Raw genomic sequence first — 20,867 nt, forward strand, 5'->3', positions numbered from 1 at the left:
GTCTTTCCAGAGGTGGGGATGGAAAGGCGTCTTTCCTTCCATCTGTGGGTTTGACCAGTTTGGCGACGTGGAGCGCTGAGTGCAGCACAAACCGATGCTGCAAACGATGGACTGTGCGGAGGTGGAGGAGAGGGAGAGGAGGGACGGGTGTGGAGGAGCTTCTCTTCTTACCACGATGGGTAGATGAAGCTAGAGAGACTGAGGAGGTTGGTATTGGGTAAAGCAGATTTCTCTGCAAAGAGTTAATAGAGCACATTTATTTAAATAACATGTTGTTATTTGCTACTGTTGTTGGTCCTGAAAAGCTTCCAGGTTATGGTGCAGATGAACTGTGTGGTTACAAAGCTTTTAAAGGTTTGGGTCAAACCCTCAATCTCTTGCTGACTTTGCACCTTTGAAAAATCTCCCTTCGTATAATTGTGTTGGGAACCAATAAGTTAATATTAAACCTTTGGTGTTGTGGTATCTTGAGTAGAAACAGTTCCTTCCGATTGCTGTTTCTCAAATCGGGAGGGGACTGTGCTGCATGACACACAAAACACGGGGGCTTGGCATCTGCTGCCGGGCATTGTCCTTCTGTCCTTTGCCTTCAGGTCTGAGTATCGATGAAGTCAGACAATTGCAGCAGTAAAAAGAAACAAAATGGGCCTGTTAGATTATTGATTTTACTCTCCTCAACAAGATATCCAGATGCTAATTTGATAGCCCTATGAATCTTAGCCAGAAAAATCAGTAAAACAGAAACTTAAACTACTCTAAATTACTGTTAGTGCTTTAACAGCTCTATTTTCAAATTGCTCTTTGCTTAGAAGCTTGCACTGAACCCTGGAGCTGGTGGATAATGACCTCTTGTTTAAACACGTGGCTACTTTATGATCCTTAGCTCTTAGAAGAACCAACCTCAATATCGGGTGGTGAATATTTCTGAAGTTTGGCCCTAAGGAAAACATTTCTACAGCACGATTGAAGAAAGTGTTCTCTTTTCTGGTCAGAAACTAATTCAGTGCAGCCACAACATGCTGAATACCCCAAAGGTCCTTGAGGTGGGCGCTTGTTTGAGATACAGTCCTTCTCCAGGATGCCAGTGCTGGTATGTGACTAGTAGAGCTTGACCATATAGTGATAAATGTTTCTGTGGTTCTTTGGAAGGGATGTAAATACTGCAGTGGTGTTTCAGACTGTGTAAAGGCATATGCCAGGTTTTGTAGATTTACAAACTAAATAGATTTTTTGGCACTGCTGTGGGACTGGCTGCTGAAAAACTGTTCAGTGATGGCATGTCACCAAACATATATGCAGACATCACCAGCTGCGGTGCGTGGGGAGGGGTGGGCACGTGCGTCTTGAAATGACTTCAGTGCAGATTGTGAACAAGCAAAATTGATATGGAGAAACAAAGAAACGGGGAAAAGCCCGGAGCTCCAGAATGTGGCATATCTGTAGAAGACTGTAGGGACTTCAGACCTTTTTCTCTATAAATTACTTGTGGACGAAGAGGAAGTTACATTTGGAGAATATTCAAGTCCACTGCCACCCCCTCTTTGTGGAGAGAAACCCATATGAGAAAGGAGGGAGATCTGAGTCAAGTCCAGGTTTAATTTCCTGGTCCTCCTCCATAGGAAGAAATATCCCTTCCTTTTAACTCTTGAACAAACAACTGCACTGGCCACATCATAGCTAAGCGTCCCTTAGATCACATCCAGATAAACCTGGGTTCCAGCATTTGCTCTTAGCCGTGGATGTTTCTGTACCTCGTGCTTGCCAACTAATACAGAAAAGGAGCAGTACCTGAGGTCTCTGCAGAAAGCACATCTATTCCTCTGCCTCCTTTGCTCGTAGCTGGATTGGGGACCATATCCTAATTCTGTGCACACAGGGAGCAGCCATAACAGCACTTTGGAGCACAGCAGGGGTGCTTTGAATTCTCACTGTCGAGTCTTGGCCATGCCTTTCCAGCTTGTCACCTCTCCCTTCTTCAGTTTTGACAATAAGGGAAGAAGAAAGGCAGATGGCATGGCTGGAGAGGAGAGGTGGGGAGCGAGCTGCAGTCCTGATCCTTCTAGGAGAGCTGCTGTCTCAAAGTGTCACACAGCAAATCCAGCTTTTGCCAGCCGTGCCCTGGGGGTCCTTTCCTAGTTAGACTTCTTTACATGTCAATTATAAGGCAAGAGATTTAGGTATATTGTTAGCCTCAGTATATTGTGATGTTCCTCTCCGGGGCTGAGGATCAGAAAGTTATTGTAGGGGAGGGTTTTGTTAAAGAATAAAAGCAAAGCCCCAAGGACGGCTTTGCAGGTCTACCTTTTTGATCTAGCACAAAACTTTGTTCAAGCATCGGATGGTTTCTCTATGTTGGAGAAGATAGAGGCTTCTGCTGGTTTTGTAAAGCTAGATCTCAAAATCCAGGGCAGAAGACAGCTCAGCCCCTACCCTGGCCCATCAGGCTCTGGGACTGATACAGCGTTCGTAAAATCCCCCATAAAGCAGGCAGAGCCACCCCTCTCCTTGGCATCCCGGGAGGCGGAGGGTGCAGGTGCACGGAGGCCGTTTATTCTCTCCATCCCGCAGCTCCGGTGCCGGGGTGCCGAGGGAGCCACCGAAGCACGCAGAAGCGGCAGATGTGCCTGCTGTCCCAATGACTCCCGCGGGTGCTTAATAAAACCACGGGAATCAGAATTTTCTTCTCTTTTTATTAGTTACAAATGCTTTTTCTCTCCTTTAAAGGATTCCCACCACCTGTTCCAGTCAGCCAGCGAGGTTTGCTTTAACAGCCCGTCTTGCTCTTAAAAAGGGAGAGGGGAGGGCTGGGGTATTGCAGGAGCCTTGAACCGCTGAGAGTTTGCCTTTGGAGATTCACAAGGGAAGAGCAGGAACAGGGAATGCTGTAGGGAGGTATTCAATGAGGCCCTTTTGTTTCTCTCCTTGTAGAGCATAAAAATGCCCAAGGCATAAATACTCCGTTCAGATTACTCTTGAACATTTAAATGTCTGTTCTGGTAATTTATAAAATGAAGGGGTGGGAAATGCCTTACACGAGGAGAAAAAGGGAGACCTTTACCAGCATCCAGCGCTGGTAACAGGGGAATTGTTCTGTGCTGCTGTGGGAAGAGGGGGAGAAGGTGGATTTATCTTGTGGATGCAGCAAAGCTTTAGTCCCTGGAGGTGTGGTGTGGCATCGGAGAGGCCGACTGCTCCCTCGGTGCCTTTTTCCTCCTTTCATGATGGGGAATATCCTTGCTTCCTTCCTGCCACTCTTGTTTGTGTTTGGTCTTAGAAGAGGCCGGGATTTTTCAGAAACATGCAAGCACCTAGCATAAGGGAAATCTGGCTTTGGTTTTAATGAATTAATGGGAAGAAACTTCCTCATTCAGAGCAGCTACTCCGAGCCTCCGGCAGCCTGACAGCTCTGGGGAGCGCAGAGTCTGTGGGAACAGCCCAGCTCTGAGCCAGCCTGCCTGCAAAACAAAGGGCTGGGGAGAGGGTTTTTAAAAACACAGGAACACCTACTGTCTGCAAGGCGTTATTCCATAATTTTCCTTGCTTCCCATGTCTATATATGAAATAATGGGTGCTCTGTCTCTCCTAGCCTGATTTCTGTTTGTGGAGTGATCATAAGGTAGGGTGTGATAGTCCAGCCATTTCCATTAGCCATGAGCATAGCCTGTAACAAAAACACTATTGCTTGCGTTTTTCATGTGACAATTATCCCACTGTGAGGTCCACAACCCCGGCATGGACCAGTGGTAGTTTCCCATCTTTTGGGAACAAGCACATGCCTCTGTGTAAGATGAAGAGATGCTGTTGATACCCAAGAAAACCAAAGTGGCCAGGAGAGTAAGAAGGCAGGGCAGGGGGATGAGGATGCTGTGCAGTGTTACGTGCACCGCAGCCCAGCCGGACAGGTTTGTTCTCTTCTGAAATGCAGTGTCCCAGTCCTGTGTTGCTCTGGCGTAAGGGCCCTTGGTCCTCCAGCTTCATCTGTGGTCCTTGTTACAGTTGCATCTGAGAGCTGAACAGGGCTTACCATTTCCCTTCTTGTTACAGCAGAAAATCAGGGAAGGCAAAATTGTAGATTTAGGATTAGTATCCTTACTTCAAGCCAAGGGAGGAGGAAGCTAAAATGGAGACATGTTAGAAACTGATGCCCCTTCCGTTTTGTCTGTAATTGTGGTTACATACCTGTGTAGGTTCCCCGCTACTGATAGCGCAAAGTAAATATAGGTCACTGTTAGCGTGAGGAGTCAGGAGGATGGTGTGGATTTTATTACTTTCAGATATTTGGGCTAGAGGCTCTCATGCTGTCAGAGCTGAATCAAACTCTCAGGCAGTTTGCACGCAACATATGTGATAGATTTTGCAAATGAATATGTTAATGTGGGAGGAGGTGGTTCCCTGAAACTAACCGCTGGCAGTTGGGAGTGTTGTCCTCAAAAACAAAACCATATTGTGTCCTCAAAAACAAAACCAGTGGCACCAGAACTTGGATTCTGCCCGTTGGGAGAGGAGGCATTTCATTTGTAATCATTGGATTGATTAACCATTTGGGGTCCATTAGAACAAACGCATTTCTTAAAAGAAGGAGTCCCCTCCCTGCAAGGATCTAGTATGTAATCTCCAGTTAGTTTAATATGAGCAAACGTGCCTCAAACCATTGCTCAAAGGCTGAGCTGAGGACCTGCATCATCGCTGCCACTTCTTTGTGAGCCTCTTTGGTGCAGAAGCTATAAATTGCTTCTAACTGTGCTGAGATTTCCTATCAGTCGCTATTTATGAGCCTTGCCTCGTGTAGAGGGCAGCACTCCTCCAGCCTGTGGGATCTGGAGTTGGTGGGGAGCAGGTGGCTTTGGGTAGAGATACGAAGGCTCAATTCTGACTTCTCAGAGAACTGCTCGCAGGGAAATACAGGTATAATGAGTGAAAGATGTTGTCTGCTGTGCTAATGTGGAGTGAAAACTCTCAAGAATTAGCTTGGACCCCACTTCCCCCCCCTAATGTGCAAGAATCTGAGATTACAGGAATTTGCCAAACCCGAGTTGCTGCTTAGCACTGGGCTTCTGCTTGTTTGTGTTTCTGCTGTTAGGAAAAAGTGTGACATGGAGAGGACTTGAAAGAAGAACTTACAGTGAATTCAATAGGATTGTTGGTACACATGGCAAACATGTGAAAACAAGAACATGAATTATGCAGCAATTACTGTCTTGGAAAAGTATCTGCAGGCTAAGCCCAGATGCTTGTCTCTTTCTTTCACCCAATACTGAAATAAAAATGTGCAGCAGTTTTGTATGAAACAATTCCTGTGATTATCCTTATAGATGTCTGAGTCTGGACTTGTTTGCTGCCTAAGACAGAGGTTAGTGCTGTGGGCAGTGCCTGCCCAGTTCCAGCTCAGAGGGTTACGTGGGGATTGTGAGTCGTGGCTCTGCCTGGGAGGTGGGAGAGGACAGAGCTGCATGCTGCCAGGGCTCCCGGCAAACCCCTGTCACCAAGAAAGCCAAATACATCAGTTAGCAGGGCAATGAATGCTCTACTGAATGACTCTCCCTCACTACAGTGCGTAGTCCTCATGCACGTCAGAATCACAAGCATCTTCCATGGCCTTGACAACCTGCAGCTGATGGTACCGCTTCCATCCAGCAGCCTTATAGAAGCTGTTGTGCTTCTGCCTAACAGTCATTGCAGGGCCACTACGGTGGGTGTAAAGGGACTCCAAGGAGTCAGCGGGAAGAGGAGTGTGGAGCAAGCATTTGGGTTTACAAGTCTTGAGTTACTGTTTCAGGCTTTTTGCACAGTCAGGCTGGCATCACATGCAGCCTTGCACCATCCAGCAGCCTGCAGCCTTGTAAGGTTTCTTCCACAGCCATAAACCCTCATGCAAGAAGAGATTCAAGAGCACCTTTTCATTAATACGGTGTGATTCCATTGCAATGCACAACACAATGTTCCTCTGTTAGGTCTTATTAGATGCCAGATCTTACATTATCCACAAGCATATCCGGCACCAAAGTATTTCCAAAATTTCTACTGCCCATTGAAGAATTCACACTTCATCAAAGGAGAAGGCTGGAAGGATCTTTGCAGCTGCATTTCAAACACTCTGAGATCATGCTGAAGGAGTTTGCTTTCTGCAGTGCAGTGAAGTATTCTTTTCTTTTCCTTATTGTATACCAAGCCACTCTTCCTGTTTTGAAGGAAAAGCCAATCGTCCCTCACGTTTTCCTTCTTGAGCATGCTTCAAAGCTGTCCTTCACATGCTGTTGCATTCTCAAAGTTTGTCTCCTGTTGAGCCAGGTGAGATGGAAAAGATTTTTCTGAAGATTTTGATGCAACATCTTCCAATATGGGGAGTGGAAACACAGTCTCAATTTCTCAAGAACTGAGAAGTTAGAAACTGAAGAAAAGCTCCTCTGTTATAAAACTTTTATTATCAGTAGCTAATACATGTGATTCAACACCCCATGTGTAACACAGTCCAGTTTTCTTGATCTTTATAGTGGGTGTGTTTAAAGGAAGAGTGGACTTTTTCAATCTTAAAAAGCAAAAGGCCATCTGTGGCTTCCTAATGCTGTTTAGAAGCCTTTTTTGCCTGTGCTGTGCTTGTCAGTAGCTGTATTTATTCATCGCTCGCTCTGTGAATTAAAACGTTGAGGCAGTTCCTGACATGCTTCTTCCAGCGCATCCTTTTGGAGTGAATATTTGGTTGCCATAGGGACCAAATCCAAAGGGCACACACCATTCAAGTAAATATTCCCTGATTAACAACTTGCAGCTTGTCCCTTAAATATTTTAATTATCCATGATGCAACTTGAAATGCTGTTGAATGTATTCAGTCTGTTAATTTCAATATCTCAATTTTTCTCAAGATGCCATTCCAGCAGCTCTAGAGCTGGATTTTGTCCATGCAAATAGGAGTGAGGTGAGAGACCTTATTGCTCCTGAGCTTGCAGGAAAATTCTTCCAGTTTTTCTTCATCTTGACCCTAGATTCTCAACAAAGTTAATGGAGAGACGTGCTACAGCATAACTGCCAGCAAAATGGAGGCAATTTGGTAACAGCTAAACATGTTGTTTTAGAGTAGTAATGTCCTGCTACCAAATCTTAAGTGAGGGATCTGCCCGGAAGGTGCCTCCTTGTGCCGGGGAATGGGCAGGGAGAGCAGTGGGAGGCTGCAGGGTATGGGGAGCTGCTGGTTGGAAAACGCTGGCCCCACTGACAAGCACTGAGTTTCAAGTGTTGTTTTCCCAAATTATAAGCATGTTAGCACTAATGTGACAGCAGTTACTGAACTGTGAGGGCTGGTCTTAACAAATAAATAAGACAGGATTTTGCTAATTTGTGCATGGTCAGTCACTCCTTTCAGTTCCTGTTTAGCAGAGACTAAGTCACCTTGCAGCAGAACTTTCCATTCTCACAACTCCAGCCGTAACATCAGGTATGGAAGTTAGTCATGTTACTGAGGCGGTTTCTAAACAGTTCTGTTTGCCACCTTTTTCTGTCTTTCACTTCTGACTTTCCTGGGCCAGAAAAGCAACTTTGGCACTTCAACTACTGATTGCACACAGGCACAATAGGTCTTTTTCTGCAGTCTTCTGACACCTAGCAAAGACTGCTGCAGAACTCAAATCCACTAGAAATTATTACTGCTCTCTTTGTTATCCCTGAAAATTTAAATGGCAGAGTTTAGCACAGAGCCTCCTAAACAAAGTACAATGTGCTGAAACAGTGGGTCTGGTGGGCACAAAGCATGTGGGGAATGGGCAGGTTTTGTGGGTCCTTAGCTTTAGCACAACTCTATGGGTGAGCTTCCTTCCATGGCATCTTCAGTCCTCTACACCAGAGCCACAGGTGCACTCCGCAGCCGTGTTTCCTGCACATGCCTCTCGGCTGGTCCTGTAGAAGATGTTCACTGCCTTCCTGGGCTGCAGAGCCGGCTTGATGCCACAATTATTTCCACGAAACAGGATCTGCCTCTAGCAGGACCTGCAGTGGCCTTCTGCTGAAACACTCTTGGCTCTTGCTGGTGTTAGCTGAAGTTTGGCAGCCTTTCCTGCTTTATGCTTGGAACTGAGGAGGCCAGGTCCATCACAGCTGGTTTCAAGCAAATCTGGATCCTCTTGCTGTTCTACGTTGAAGCTCCGTGGGTTTGAATGGTGTCAATTAGGAGCCTGTCAGAACGTGTGCAGCTTGGCCTTTGAGTTCTGGGGAAAGGGGATCCCACACACTGTTAGAAGCAATTCTCTGCTCGAAGTAATGCTCACTCCTTGATTGAAGTGGAGAGACATGATTCTTTGTATCCTTATCTATAGACTCCGGAAGGGGTGAAAATGAAAGAGGATTCTTTCCCTTTAAAATTTTGGTTTATGTAGGGCTCTCCTCTGCCCTGAAAAGGTGGTTTGAATCCATATGTGTCTGTCAGGGGGCTGAATTTGGATATGTGTGTGTGTGTGTGTGTGTGTGTGTGTTAAAGGGTCTGTTGTGTGCCTGTTTCCAGGAAAAATGTTTGGAAAGCCAACCAGGAGCACAGAATTTGATGCATGTGGTCATCTAGAGACCAGAGATGAGTTCTCTTTGAGGAGATGGGTGTAGGTTGTTGGATTTTGAGCTGATGTAGTTCACATGAGCAGCGCATACCACATTCCAGAAAAGAGATCACAACACGATTTGATCTTTCTAGCTCCAGTTACAATCTCTGATCCTTGGGGAGGAAGAAAACTGTTGTCTGGGCTCCTGCCTCTGCTGCAGTGGGGAATAGATAATCTCTTTCTCTCCCTCCCTCCCTTTTCTAAAAGCTGTTTGTGTGTCTGGTGGTGGAAAACCACGGTGAGATCCCAGCAGTAGCGCTGCCCGTCTACCTGCTTCTTTTCTTGCCGTGCCTGATTTGGTGTCATTTTTGCATGCGTATGCTGAGCCTTGGCCAAGGCTGTTTTGGCGTACCCAACAGTGAGCTGGTGAGGGGGAGAAGTAGGAACGTGACACCTCTCGTAGACAGGAGCCAGTGCCTGCAGCCTGGAGGGGATGGTATGAACTCATCTTGATTAGCTTCAATGGTGTGGGTCCATCACCACTTAATTGGCTGCCAATAGCTTCCCTAATGAAGGATGATGGATGGCACTCAGGGGCCTGCTTGAAGGGGCCAGCCGATGAGAAGCAAGGATGCGTGCAGAAATACGGCTCTCACCTGGAAAGGACGTGGGAGCTAAGCGGCACAGCGGCACTCAGAGAGCCTGAGCGCAGACGGTTCCTCTTTTCCTTGCACCAGGACAAGCATCAGTTATCTTCCAATGCAGAGATGGGAATTTCTGTGACCCTGCATATGCTTGGCTGGTTAGGGTAATCATCTCCTGTTCCCAGCAGAGATGATCTGGTGTTTGAGAATGTTCTTTCTTGCCTTTTTCTGGTTTTGGTTAGCAAGCGTGCTTTCTTAGCCAGCCATTGACTTAACTTCTCCAGGCTGGAAGGTCTGAAAGGTCATTCGCGCTCCTCCGGAACAGTCTCACTTTCTGATTTTACTTTAAATGATTCTTTGGGAGTTTGGAGTTCTCTGATGTCATTTAAAAAAAAAAAATCAAAACCTTCATAAGACTGTGCAGATGAAACAAAATTGTTGTCTTAGCCCACACAGGGTATTATGCAGCCCGGCAGATCCCTTCCTTGTAGCAATAAGAAAAGGATTTGGCATTTAACCTCTTGAAATTAAACCAGAGTGTGAACTTCAATAGTTCAATCTTATCAGGGCTTTGCTAGAATAACAAATTGTGAAAAAATGTAATCATGTCTCCAATGTGACCTTGGCAGATCTGCCTCTGTGATGTGAGAGAGATTAGGTAACTCTAAGCAGATGTCTGTTTATTTTGAAAATAATAGTTATAAAATCTTCTTTTCCCCAGTTTTTTTGCACTGCCTGTGAAAGATATGACAGAGAGAATTGCGGTCTGCATGGAGCTCTCCGTAACAAGCTGCTCTATTATGCTGAGCAGTAATTGCTCTTGGAGGTTTGAGTTATTGATCTATTGGTAGGGGTTCAATTTCAGCGTAAAGACCTGTGTTCATGATTTAATTGGAGTGATTAATAACTCACTCGCAGGCTAGATGGGAATCGATATGGATTTCAAACAGCAAAAGTAGTACATTTTCTCCTGTAATGTAGTAGTTGATGGTTTATTATTTGCCCTTGTTTGACTAATTAAAATCGTAAGAGTCCTTGGTATATAGCAGGTTTGTCTGTTTAAAAGCTTACATCTGGAGTTGAGTATTTGTGCTTGCTTGCTTTCATATGTTTGAGGGGGGGATTGTCTTTCTAATAGCTTATTTACCTTGTTGCTTGTCTGTCACTCAGATTAGATGTACAATATGCCATCGCACATAACAAAAACAGAACAAAATAAGACAAAAACAGCTTTAGTAAGTAACTACAAGAAGCTTTAGTAACATTTTGTGGCCAGGGCAATAGAGTGGCTCCTACATCACTGGCTTTTAGGCATCTAGCATCTGCTTAGGAGCAGCGCTGAAGAGATTTAACCCTGCAGCGTTTGATCCACCATTATAGCCCTAGATTAAAAGCCTGTATGAAACTTTCAATCTCATTACAACGCCAGCATCCACAGTAGGTGCTTTAGCTGCAAATCCAGTTTCAGCTTTGCATTGAAATGTTGCCAGAAGCAGCATTGCTAGGAAAATGCAGTGTGACTGACTTTGGGGGGATTTGAATAGTGATCCTTCTTCTTTATGCTCTGGCCCCAACCCTTGTGTTTGGCACCCATTTTCATTCAGCTCCTGCAGCTTTGGAGTGTCGTCATGCATGCTTACAGCTAATGTGCCTGGATAGAGCATGGAAAGCTCCCAAATCTCTAGGAATAAAACATCCCATTAAAGAACCATAAAGCAGCATATCAGCGTCAAGTTTGTAGGTCTTAATGCTTTTGCTCTCGGTTTCTAGGGGAGGGGGTGAAATCTTTCTGTGCTGCAAGCTTTCGCAATGAAGGCTGTTATCTATGTAGCTGGCTGAGGAAAACATTTAGCATAGTGGTTTTGAATCTTCTTTTTGATTTGCAGAGTCCAATAAGCTTGCTAGTGGAAGTGCGGATTCCTATATGGCAAATTAATCCTAATGACAATAGACCTTTTCTTTCTGATTAACATTCACAGACATCTTGATCTATACATGAGCTGCAAACTGAAAACACTGATCTGGATGGAAGTGTTTTAATTTCAAATAAATGTTTCTTTAGGAAATCTCTCCTACCAGTCCTGAAAGTACCAGGGTAAATGTAAATTTCCCACGCTTGAGTTTTCAATTGGGTGAGAAACTGTAACTGCACTGAGAGCGTAAGGACCGGGCTGGAGTGGCGGGTGCAGAGCCCTGGAGGTGATCAAGGCATGCTGGAGCCCTCGGAAGCATCAGCGTCGCTGGGGAGGTGGTGACCGATACACGGACAGAGCCGGCGCTGGGGAGTGCCCACGGGACGTGTCCGTGCGGGTGTGAGAGGAGAGAGGAGCTCGCTCTGCTCAGGTGTGCTCCTAACAGGAAAATCGTGGAGCATGTCAACCCTTCACTCTCGGGAGTCGTTGGCTTTGTGTTAAAAATGTGAGATGCTTTCCTTGTCATGACATTATGAAAATGACTTGAAGATACTTTACTTTTAAACTTGGGTGCTTCAGAAAGGAGGCGGGAGCGGAGGAAGATACCCTTGGAAGTTAATTCTGAGGACCAAGCTGACAGCTTTTTGCCACTGTTGCTTTCTTCTAGGTTGAAAAGCTGAAGGCTTGTTACAGCCCCAGCATACAGCAATCTAGCAGGTTAAATGACTTGGGCAACACAGTTTATTAAAACTGGCAAGTGCTCGCTCCAGTTCTCTTCCTGATAGTCAAGGCTGTCTGGGAGAGTAATTGATAGTGGCAGCTGTTCGGAGGGTGTTTCAGATTGCGGCAAGACGATTTGACTTGACAGACAGCTCTGTACAAATGAACTGAGTGACAGGGGCTGAATCCAGACCGGGCTGCGGAAGGAGCTTCCCGCTGAAAGCCGCGGCGGCGCTCGGGCTGGGGGACGGGCTGGGGGAGCCGCGCCGTGAACAAAGACCTGCTCCCCCGCACGCAGGCGGCTGCGCTCGGCAGCGTGGGTTCAAAGCTAGGTGTGAGGGTTCGTGCTTACGCTCGGCTTACTTTCCTCCGTGAGAAAACACTGCAATTATTTGTGGAAAATCCACCAGAGGCCCATGATGTTCTGAGGAGCCTTTGTCACAGGAGAACATTTTTTGACACGACCTAACATGCAGTACACCGTTGTCGTGATGGAAATTTGGCCTTTGCTTCGCTATAGTGTTAAAAATGGTTTGCGTTATACACCACGGAGCCTTCCAGACAGTGGTTTTATGTGCAAGTCCCAAGTCTTTATTCCTTATCTTAAGCTGATTTGCATTAAAATAGGTGGAGAAACTTGGTGCCCCATATGTTGGATAGCTTCTGTGTTGTAGCTCTGCTTGCCTTACCTTTGCAGACCAAGCTAACCGTCTAATGTCTTAAATAGTGCTACCCTCCTAAAACACAATGAAAAAGCCATCCATATAAAAGCAAAAGCCAGCTGAAGATAAAGAATTAGCATTTAATATTCATTTTCACTTGTAAGCACTCTGCCAGTGTCAGTGCTGTCATTGCCAATGCAAAATGCTTTATTCTTTCTTGTGCTTATGTATGTTGCATATCCACAGTACATTATGCAGCGCTCTAAAAGCTCAATTTAAAAAAAAAAAAAAAGGTTTGCTGGAGTTCGTTGAGTACTTTCCTTTAGCTATTTCTTTGTTTTGACCTATTGCTGTAAGATCATGCTCTTCTGTACTCGTTCCCTGTGCTGATGGTTCAAAACTCATCTCTGGGACTCATCAACCAACTCTGAAATACTCAGCTTCTTGCCACATATGTCCCTGGAATTCCTGTGGTGATGCTTTTGCAGCGTTTCTTGCTGGAATTATAATATGGAGCAGGGTTCATCATAGCCAGCCTGGCTTATGTCTGTTTTCAGGGATGTGTACAGGGTGGATATATAGGCTGCAGATGGTGGTGGTTGTGTTTCTTGGGAAATTGCCATTGGTAAAGATGTCATTGATGGATGTAGAAGAGGAGTTTCTTTCTCACATCACCCCATCACACTTGCTGTTTGAATACAACGAGGGAGACTGCAGAGCGACGTCTGAATGACTCCACTTTTCTTTTTTTCAAGAGACAAAGGAAAGGCGTGCAAGCAAGATTAGATTATTTCCAATCACATTGTACGTGTGTTGACAGTCCCCTTTCAGCAGCAACCAGCAGCTTGCAAAGAGCAAGAGGCAGGGCTGGAACTGCTGTTGCCCTAAGTACTGTTTGTATAACACAGTAACTGCTTATTGGAGTTCTCAAAGCAGCCTTTACATGTTTAATCCCTTGCACTTGAGCTACTCTTAATCAGCTTGAAAGCAAATTCCTGTAACAGAAAGGTTTAATTTGTGTCTGGGACTTTCTGTATTGTATTTAGCCTGCAATGCTGTGTAGTTACACGCTGGCAAGCATGTCAGCCTGTGCAGCCATGGGGGCGGGCAGGGCGTGTTTATTCCAATCACAGATTTTGAATTCACTGAAGTTTCTTGTTGGATCCATGCTGATGGTCTTTCAGGTTCAGGTAAATCCTTCTGAAACACACTTTTTGCAGCACATTCAACTGTAATTGACTTTGGGGTTTCCCTTAAACTTCAACTCTTGTTTCTACAGATTTCCAGCAGCAGTAGCTAAAGCTCTCTGTGCTTTTAGAAGTTGTTAAAAGTTTTCATCTTTACCAGGTTAAATTGGAACGGGTGTAGCCCAAGATACAGGGAGGCTGAAATTTTGCAACAGTCCAGATGACAAATTAGTTGATCAAGGAGGCAAGAATTACTAATCCCAGGTTGTTGTTATTTTTCTTGTTAGAGCAGTTTCAGTCCTTTCTTCCCTGTCTCTCGCACTCGGTCATCATTCATCCCTGTGAGATCAAGACATGTTTCACTGTCTGTTCATTTAAGAAAACCTCTCAATGGAAGAAGTCCAAAGTGTTTGGTTAGAAAATAAACAAAGTTGGCATGCTGAAAAGGGGCAGCGCTCTGAGTGGTGGAGAATGGCAGATGTGATCCAGCCTTCCCATAGCATGGCTGAAACATGAATCATTGCAAATGTCAGATTTCCTGTGAAGGGACGAGCTGAACTGACATGCGTTCAGGTTTAATTAAGGTTGAATTATTGGAGCTGACTGTCAAGTCTTAGGCAAATTGGCTCAGCCTGTTATCATTAAGCATGAAAATTACTCTAGGACTTGGTAAAAATAAACACATTTTTGCCTCTAGAACATTGTGGTGTGGTCTGGTGGGTCTGTGCTTTTGTTGGGGCAGTTGTGCTGAGCTCCGTGGGTCCATCTGCTCAGAAGGACAAGATTAGGAGCTGAAGGACAGAAATTTCTGAAAGGATCTTGATGAAACCTGATCCAGCTTGCACAAAAGGGAATATTCAGTTTCTTTCTTTGGGATATTTCCATATGTGACCAGCAGTCAGCTTGGTCAATTGGAAGGAATTTGGGCATGCAAGAGTGTAGTTCCCTTAGGAGGGACATTTGAGCATCCTACAGAGAAACTGCAGAGTTTGAGATCCTGATCAGAATGGGCAACATCTCTCATTAAAATCATTAAAATTAACTTTCTGAGGGATGTCAGGGAAGGTAGCCCAGAGACTTTCGTGTGAATGGAGAGGAAGGTCTTGAATTGGAGATTTTTGTGTTAGGTATCATGATAAGGATCTTGTTAAGTACCTAAGAAACCAGGTAATTATAGCCTTCAAAATTCATTGTTTCTTTGGTTGCCCAGGGAAGATGGCCTCAAAATTGTCGGGTTTCTGGAGACCTCTGGAGTATGGTTAGATAGTGACTGGGTACTGGAAACAGGCACTGAACAGGTAGAAGTAAGTGTTGGTAGAAGAGTGTGAAAGGAAAGAAAGAAACCAGGACATGTGTATGTTCTTCAATGACAGAGCGCGAGTAAGCGGTGGGATGGCACTCCATGGAGTTAGCTGAAGTGAAGGGTCTTAAGTCTTTGCCTAGAAGTGCCTTTTGTGTCTTCTGGAGTAGTGAGACATAGGGATGAGATGTATTTCCATTTGGGCATCAGCTTTCCGTTTTGTCCAAATCTATTTTACCAGAGACTTAAGTGAAACATCTAGATGTGAGAAAAGTTTCCTTCTCAGAAGGTTTGACTTTCAAACGTCAGGCAGGTCCCAGTGCCTGGCGTTGCTGTCTCCCTGTCGTTTCTCTCCATGGTTTGTCCTGCCTTTGTTCACGTGTGGTTCCCTTCCCTTCACCCATTGCAGTTCACCCTCAGGTCAGCCACATGAAGCAGCTTCTCTCTCTTGTACTGCATCGCAGCCATCAGAAGGGGAAATAGCAAAGTCACCAAAACACCAGGATTCGCCCACCATCCTTCCCATGTAGTGGCTGGGAAGGCTTGGGGAATTTTGCTGTCCCTCACATGCTTCTCCACGCTCGCCCATGAATTCACACCGTATCTTTCCCTTCTCAGTGCTTCTGCTTTTGCTCAACATGGCTACAAAGGAGAGAAGATACTCACACTCATGCCTGTAGCTTTTCCAGAGCGGGGTGGGGGAAAAGCATCCAGGTATTTTCAATGTTGTCGAGAACGAAACACAAAAACATTTCAGTACTGCAACCTGAGAGATGCAAGCTGGCAGCAGAAATTAGTCATGTACCCCTAGTACAAACTAATACAACCAGGCTGGCTGGTCAGTTCAGTCAGCCAGGGAGCATGAGCTTTTGCTTTGAGAAAATTGCAAATGAGAACTAATGCTGAAACCACAGGGAATCAATAGTTGTACATAAAACTGGTCAAACAGCTGCTTTTAATGCGGGACTTTATTGATTTGTTTTGGATCTAATTGACTTTTTACTCAGCTAACTTTTGTGGTGCCAGTGTGTTTTGAATATACACCATTAGTCTACATTGCCTATAATTACACAATATGAAGTTTAACTCTGTAGGAGGAGGCCTGTTGGATGGAAAGAGCTAATAGGCTCTCAGGAAACCTATGGTCAGGAATGAAACCCAATTGCTTTTAATGGGTAGCTCCTGAAAAACAGTGGGATCTACAGCTGTGAATACACTTCCTCCAAAATGCACGGAGTGGGGATCCCTGGCTTGACTAGTCAATGACAATTTTTCAATTGTTAGTAATAAAATCTGAGGAAAATTTACAAACATAGGTCGCATTGTAAAAAATAATGGTGCACAAGAGCGATGGGAATTTGATTTTAGAAAGAAATGCATTGTCACTCTAAATAACATTGGAACCAAGTCTAGTTACATCTTAAAACTAGGGTAACTGTGATGCATGAACTCATATTTGAAAAAGAAATACACTGAAATGAGAGTTAGCCTTATATTTGTTGTAGGACCTCCAGACATTCTGTCAAACTTGTAAAGATGTATAAGGTGCTGGAAAGTACAGAGTTGATCGTACTTGCTGCCAGCCAAAGCACGGGTATTTGGAAAGTCTTCTGTTCCTGTTATTTGTGGGTTTGAGGCTGCAAGTCCTCAGACATCTTCAGCTGATAAATACATATTTCCATTTGTTCTCTTTTCACATTCTGAATTGATATATATGTAATGATTGATTGATTGATTGATGAAGGAAATGGTGCAATGGTGAGAGTGCAAGCAGAGCCAGAAGCAATGTGGGAAACTCCTTTTATCTCAAGGAAGAAGATGCCATCACCACATGGGCATTTTCTGTACAGAAAGTGAGCTGGTGTGCTACAGGCTCTGATTCATCACTGTCCTCCTCTCATCTAATGCCGGCATGGTGGTGCTCAAGTCGTCGAAGCAGCAGCAGTGAGGACTCTGGCCTCGCATAGGCTGCATTCGCAAACGCCTGGTTAGAGCGTCTGCATGGCCAGAATTAGCTCCTGGGGTGTGTTGTGTGTTATTTCCACACCTCCTACATCAGGAACTGGCTCAGTCCTTTGATGAGACGGGAAAATTTCAAAGACGGAATTTGTTCGTGAGGCTGTTGGGAGCATGTTAATGAGTGTAGGTAGCATCTCTTGCATGTCTGCAAGCGAGCTAAACGCAAACAGCCCCCAACGCATTCTGATGGATAATAAAAGCATGTATCCTAAAAGTCAATTAGAAGTGCTGTGTGTGCACGGTGGGGTGTGTGCGTGTGAAACACATGGACAACACTAATTCTCATAACCCATGAGCAGCTTTTCTTGTGATTGTGGGTATACGTGCACTCAGGGATACACAGATTATGTTGAAAAGGGAGTAACAGTGGGAGTTGAATCACATTCATGTTGGTCCTTTCGGTTGTCTTCGACCTTTTGGATATACTGCTTGATCTGAAATATCTCTCCTTTCCTCCCTTTTCCCTTTTTCCTTTCCAGCCTTTTAACCCTTTGGGCTGCTTTGTTTAGCTTAATTTGGAAAAAAGGAGATACTTGGTGTCATAGAAGGAGTAATTCCATATGGAATTCTCACCGTAGCTGCATTTTGCAAGGTTGCAGCATTCCTGATAGTTTTGACATGCCATGCATACAGCTGTGTGCAATACTTAGGATGAGCAGGACTTCTGACTGGATTTTTCCAGCCTTCTCTGTTCTGTTCTTCCACACAAGTGTGTGGCCAGGGAATGGCAATGTCACAGCTTCGCTGCAGAACTGTCCCACCCTTTGCTACACGAAGATCCCAGGTAGCCTCCTCCCTAGAAGCCAGGTAGGGTTATCATTAATGATTAGTGCTTGGGTCACGGTGTGTTAGAGCTGGAGTTGAGCCTAAACACAATGTAGATTACCTTGAAAGAGCGTTGAGAAAATGAAATGTCTTAATGATCAGGCTTGTGTTCATGAGTTCATTATCAAAACTTACATTAAGCAGGAAATACTGTAGCAGTAACTTGAGACATGTTCACACTCCTGCTGTACGTAACCTTGGGACTCTGCAGAAGTCACAAAGCTGTATGTTCTTTGTAGTACGCATTCATTTAGTGACAGCTAAGTCTCTTACGCACATGCTAACAAGTCCTGTAGACTGGCCAGTCAAGGACAGCGGAAGGACAGACACACAAACACACATCCATCTTGTAGCAGCAGTGCTCCCACGATGCTCCCACGAGCAGAAACATGACTTGTTTTTTCTCAGGCATATGTTCTACCAAGCAGAGAAACAAATGCAGACCTTTCAGCACGCGCTTTGTTCTTTTTCTCGTTGCTCCATAAGGTCCCACCTTGAATGACAAGCCAGAAGCGAAAGCAGCCAATGTCCCAAAGGTGTCTGGGCTAGAGCGGAGCCGGGAACTGAGCACCGACGTGCCCTTCGCCCTGCCTATCCCCAGCCCCCAGCCAGTAGCTGCCGTTGTGACTTCTACTTCCTCAGCGCCCACGTCAAGCGCCAGAGCAAGCCCACTGTTGAAGAAGGAGCCAGTGATTTCAGCACCAGCACCACCAAGGCTCACGCCTCAGCCGCAGCCTCGGCCACAGTCACAACCTCAACCTCGGCCGCAGTCGCAGCCTCAGTTAATACCTGAGCTTCGGACCCAGCCTCCGAGTCATATCCCCCCACCTCTCAATTACCAAGTGCATCACCAGGTGGCCCACAACGGACTCAATAATATCAGGTAGGGGAAAGGGATGCTCGTGTCATGTTTATGCTACTGCTGGGCTAAAACTTGTTTCAAATTGGATAGAAATTGCTGGGAGGCGAGACAAGAACACTCTTACTGTCTGTGTAAGATGCTCCACGTTTTGGATATTGGACTTTCTGTGCCGACTCCACAGGCTGGATTTTTCAGCAGTGGTGGATAACTGTATTTGAAACGTGGTGATAAATGCTCCCTTTCTGGGAGAAAGGCATGTGTAACTGTGGGGTAAAGTTCCTTTAGGTCCAGTTTCTAGTGGAGTTTTCCACCGTGTTGTCTGAGCTGGCTGAAATTTAAGGTGGTTTGAGTTTGAGCAACTCCCTTGTTTCATATTGAGGAAGACTTCCATTGAAGTAGGTTTGTTCATGGTTGTCACAGTTTTTTTGGTTCATCAGCATCAAAAGAGGGATCTCTCTATTGAAAAATGCTGTGTCCCGGAAAATGCAGCTCCCATGTAGGCTGAGAAATCTGCTTCAATCTGACATGTTCAGATCTAGCAGGAGGCTTAGCTTCACTGTTTAAATTGCCTCCATCCAGTAAGTAGGATGGGTGAAAATGGTATGGAGAGAGAAAATGGTATCTAGAGAGAAGAGTTTAGCCAGTCAGCTGGAACCTGTATAGTCTTTTTGCTGGTACAGAAAACATGCCTTGCATCCCAAGCCAGAACTAGACTAGTTTAAACAAGATGAGAAAACTGATTTAAAACGTAGTATTTGGCACAAGTGTCAAAATATGAATACAGAGAGCTGCCGTTAATGTGCATTTCATGGTGTCCTGCATACTTAAGCCTTGTTGTGGTTTTACCCTGTAAATGCCACCATAGTATAAATGATTAAAAATATTTTAAACTATTCAAGGTATCTCAGAGGTTTAGATTGCAACAAATAATTGGTATTGTGGGAATTACAGTGAATAATAACTGCAGTGATAGTGCCTTTCACCCCACAAAACTTAGAACACTTGCAGTGGAGTAATAATAGTAGAAGAAGAAGTAAAATAGAGAATTATTGTGAAAAAAATTCATTAACATGGTGTGTGTTTGCATGCTTGTGTGAATATAACTACACAGCATGCACAGCAGATATAACTTGGTCCCAAAGTCACTCACACTATGCAACTCTGTGCACCCAGAGCAATAGAAAAAGGAATTAGAGTAATTGCGTCGTGTGATCACAAGGACGCACATGGCGACTGCAAGGTCATCAGAGGCTAAATAAAGGTGCAAAACCCAGCTGCCTCTGTGGCCTTCATTAGTATCTCATAGATAGCCCCCAGGACTGTAACTTGCTCAAGCACCAGAGGAAACATCACTCCAAAGAGCCCAAGCCCTGTCCTGCCCTGTTGGAGAAGTTAATTAAGATTCATTACTGTCTCCACTGCCGTTAAGAAAAACAAAAACATAAGCTTGGGGAGATCAGTGTTACATAGTTGTGTTGTTTCTGGTAGTGTATTTCTTGCACTGTTTCAGTCTTGTAACACTCTCTCTCTCTTTCTCTCTCTGTCTCTCTCTCCCCTCTTCCCCCCATCTTTTTCTCTCTGCAGCCGGAGCAGCAGTGCTAGCAGTGCAACAAGCATCAGCCTCCCGAAACACCTTCCCCTCTCTCCCCAGATTCCTCCGCACCATTCCTCCGGCCCGGCTCTGCCCCTCTCCATCTCTAATCTTGCTACCTCGCACTTCTCTCTCAGATCACAGACCCAACACCAGCACCATCCGGCCATGTTCGCCACCCCACCCACGCTGCCACCTCCACCAGCGTTACCTACCAACAGCCTCGTGATACCAGGTCACCCTGCGGGTAGGTTCCCTTCTTCTTCCAGGGCTGATCTGCCGTGCATGCACTGGAGGGTGTTGAGATAAGGGCTGGCTGGTGGGCAGGTAAAATAAAGTGACACAGACCCCTCCGCGGGCAGTGTGTGCTGGAACTTGAGAATGCTCGTGAAACAGGTAGGAGACCTGGACGTGCTTTACCAGATGAGAGATTATAGAGACAGCACTGTAGCTTCCTATAAGAAGTCTTCGAAACAAATTTTTCCAAAAGAAATCTCCTTTTCAGAGCATGAGTTGTCCGGTGTGGCATTCCACAGTCATCAGACATTTTTTAGATTAACAAAGGACTGATGTACAGTTTGCCATTTTCCCCTTCTTTCTCCTCACTGTAATGAAAACTGCTGC

The 20,867-nt window shown here is 45.1% G+C and overlaps 1 protein-coding gene across 1 annotated transcript in view; it reads left to right on the plus strand.

Annotated features, from left to right (window-relative positions):
- The window catches only part of LOC104075996 (fibrosin-1-like protein), a gene marked incomplete at both ends in the record, with an annotated part of 33,109 nt that extends 12,619 nt beyond the window's left edge, over positions 1-20,490 (plus strand). Inside the window, 2 exons of the mRNA XM_009576688.1 lie at positions 18,277-18,673; positions 20,237-20,490. Coding sequence (XP_009574983.1) covers positions 18,277-18,673; positions 20,237-20,490 — 651 coding nt within the window. The remainder of the gene's footprint in view (positions 1-18,276; positions 18,674-20,236) is intronic.
- Between the last annotated feature and the right edge of the window lie 377 nt (positions 20,491-20,867).

The sequence above is a fragment of the Fulmarus glacialis genome, unplaced genomic scaffold, assembly GCF_000690835.1.
Source record: "Fulmarus glacialis isolate BGI_N327 unplaced genomic scaffold, ASM69083v1 scaffold20714, whole genome shotgun sequence".
NCBI classification, from domain to species: Eukaryota; Metazoa; Chordata; class Aves; order Procellariiformes; family Procellariidae; genus Fulmarus; species Fulmarus glacialis.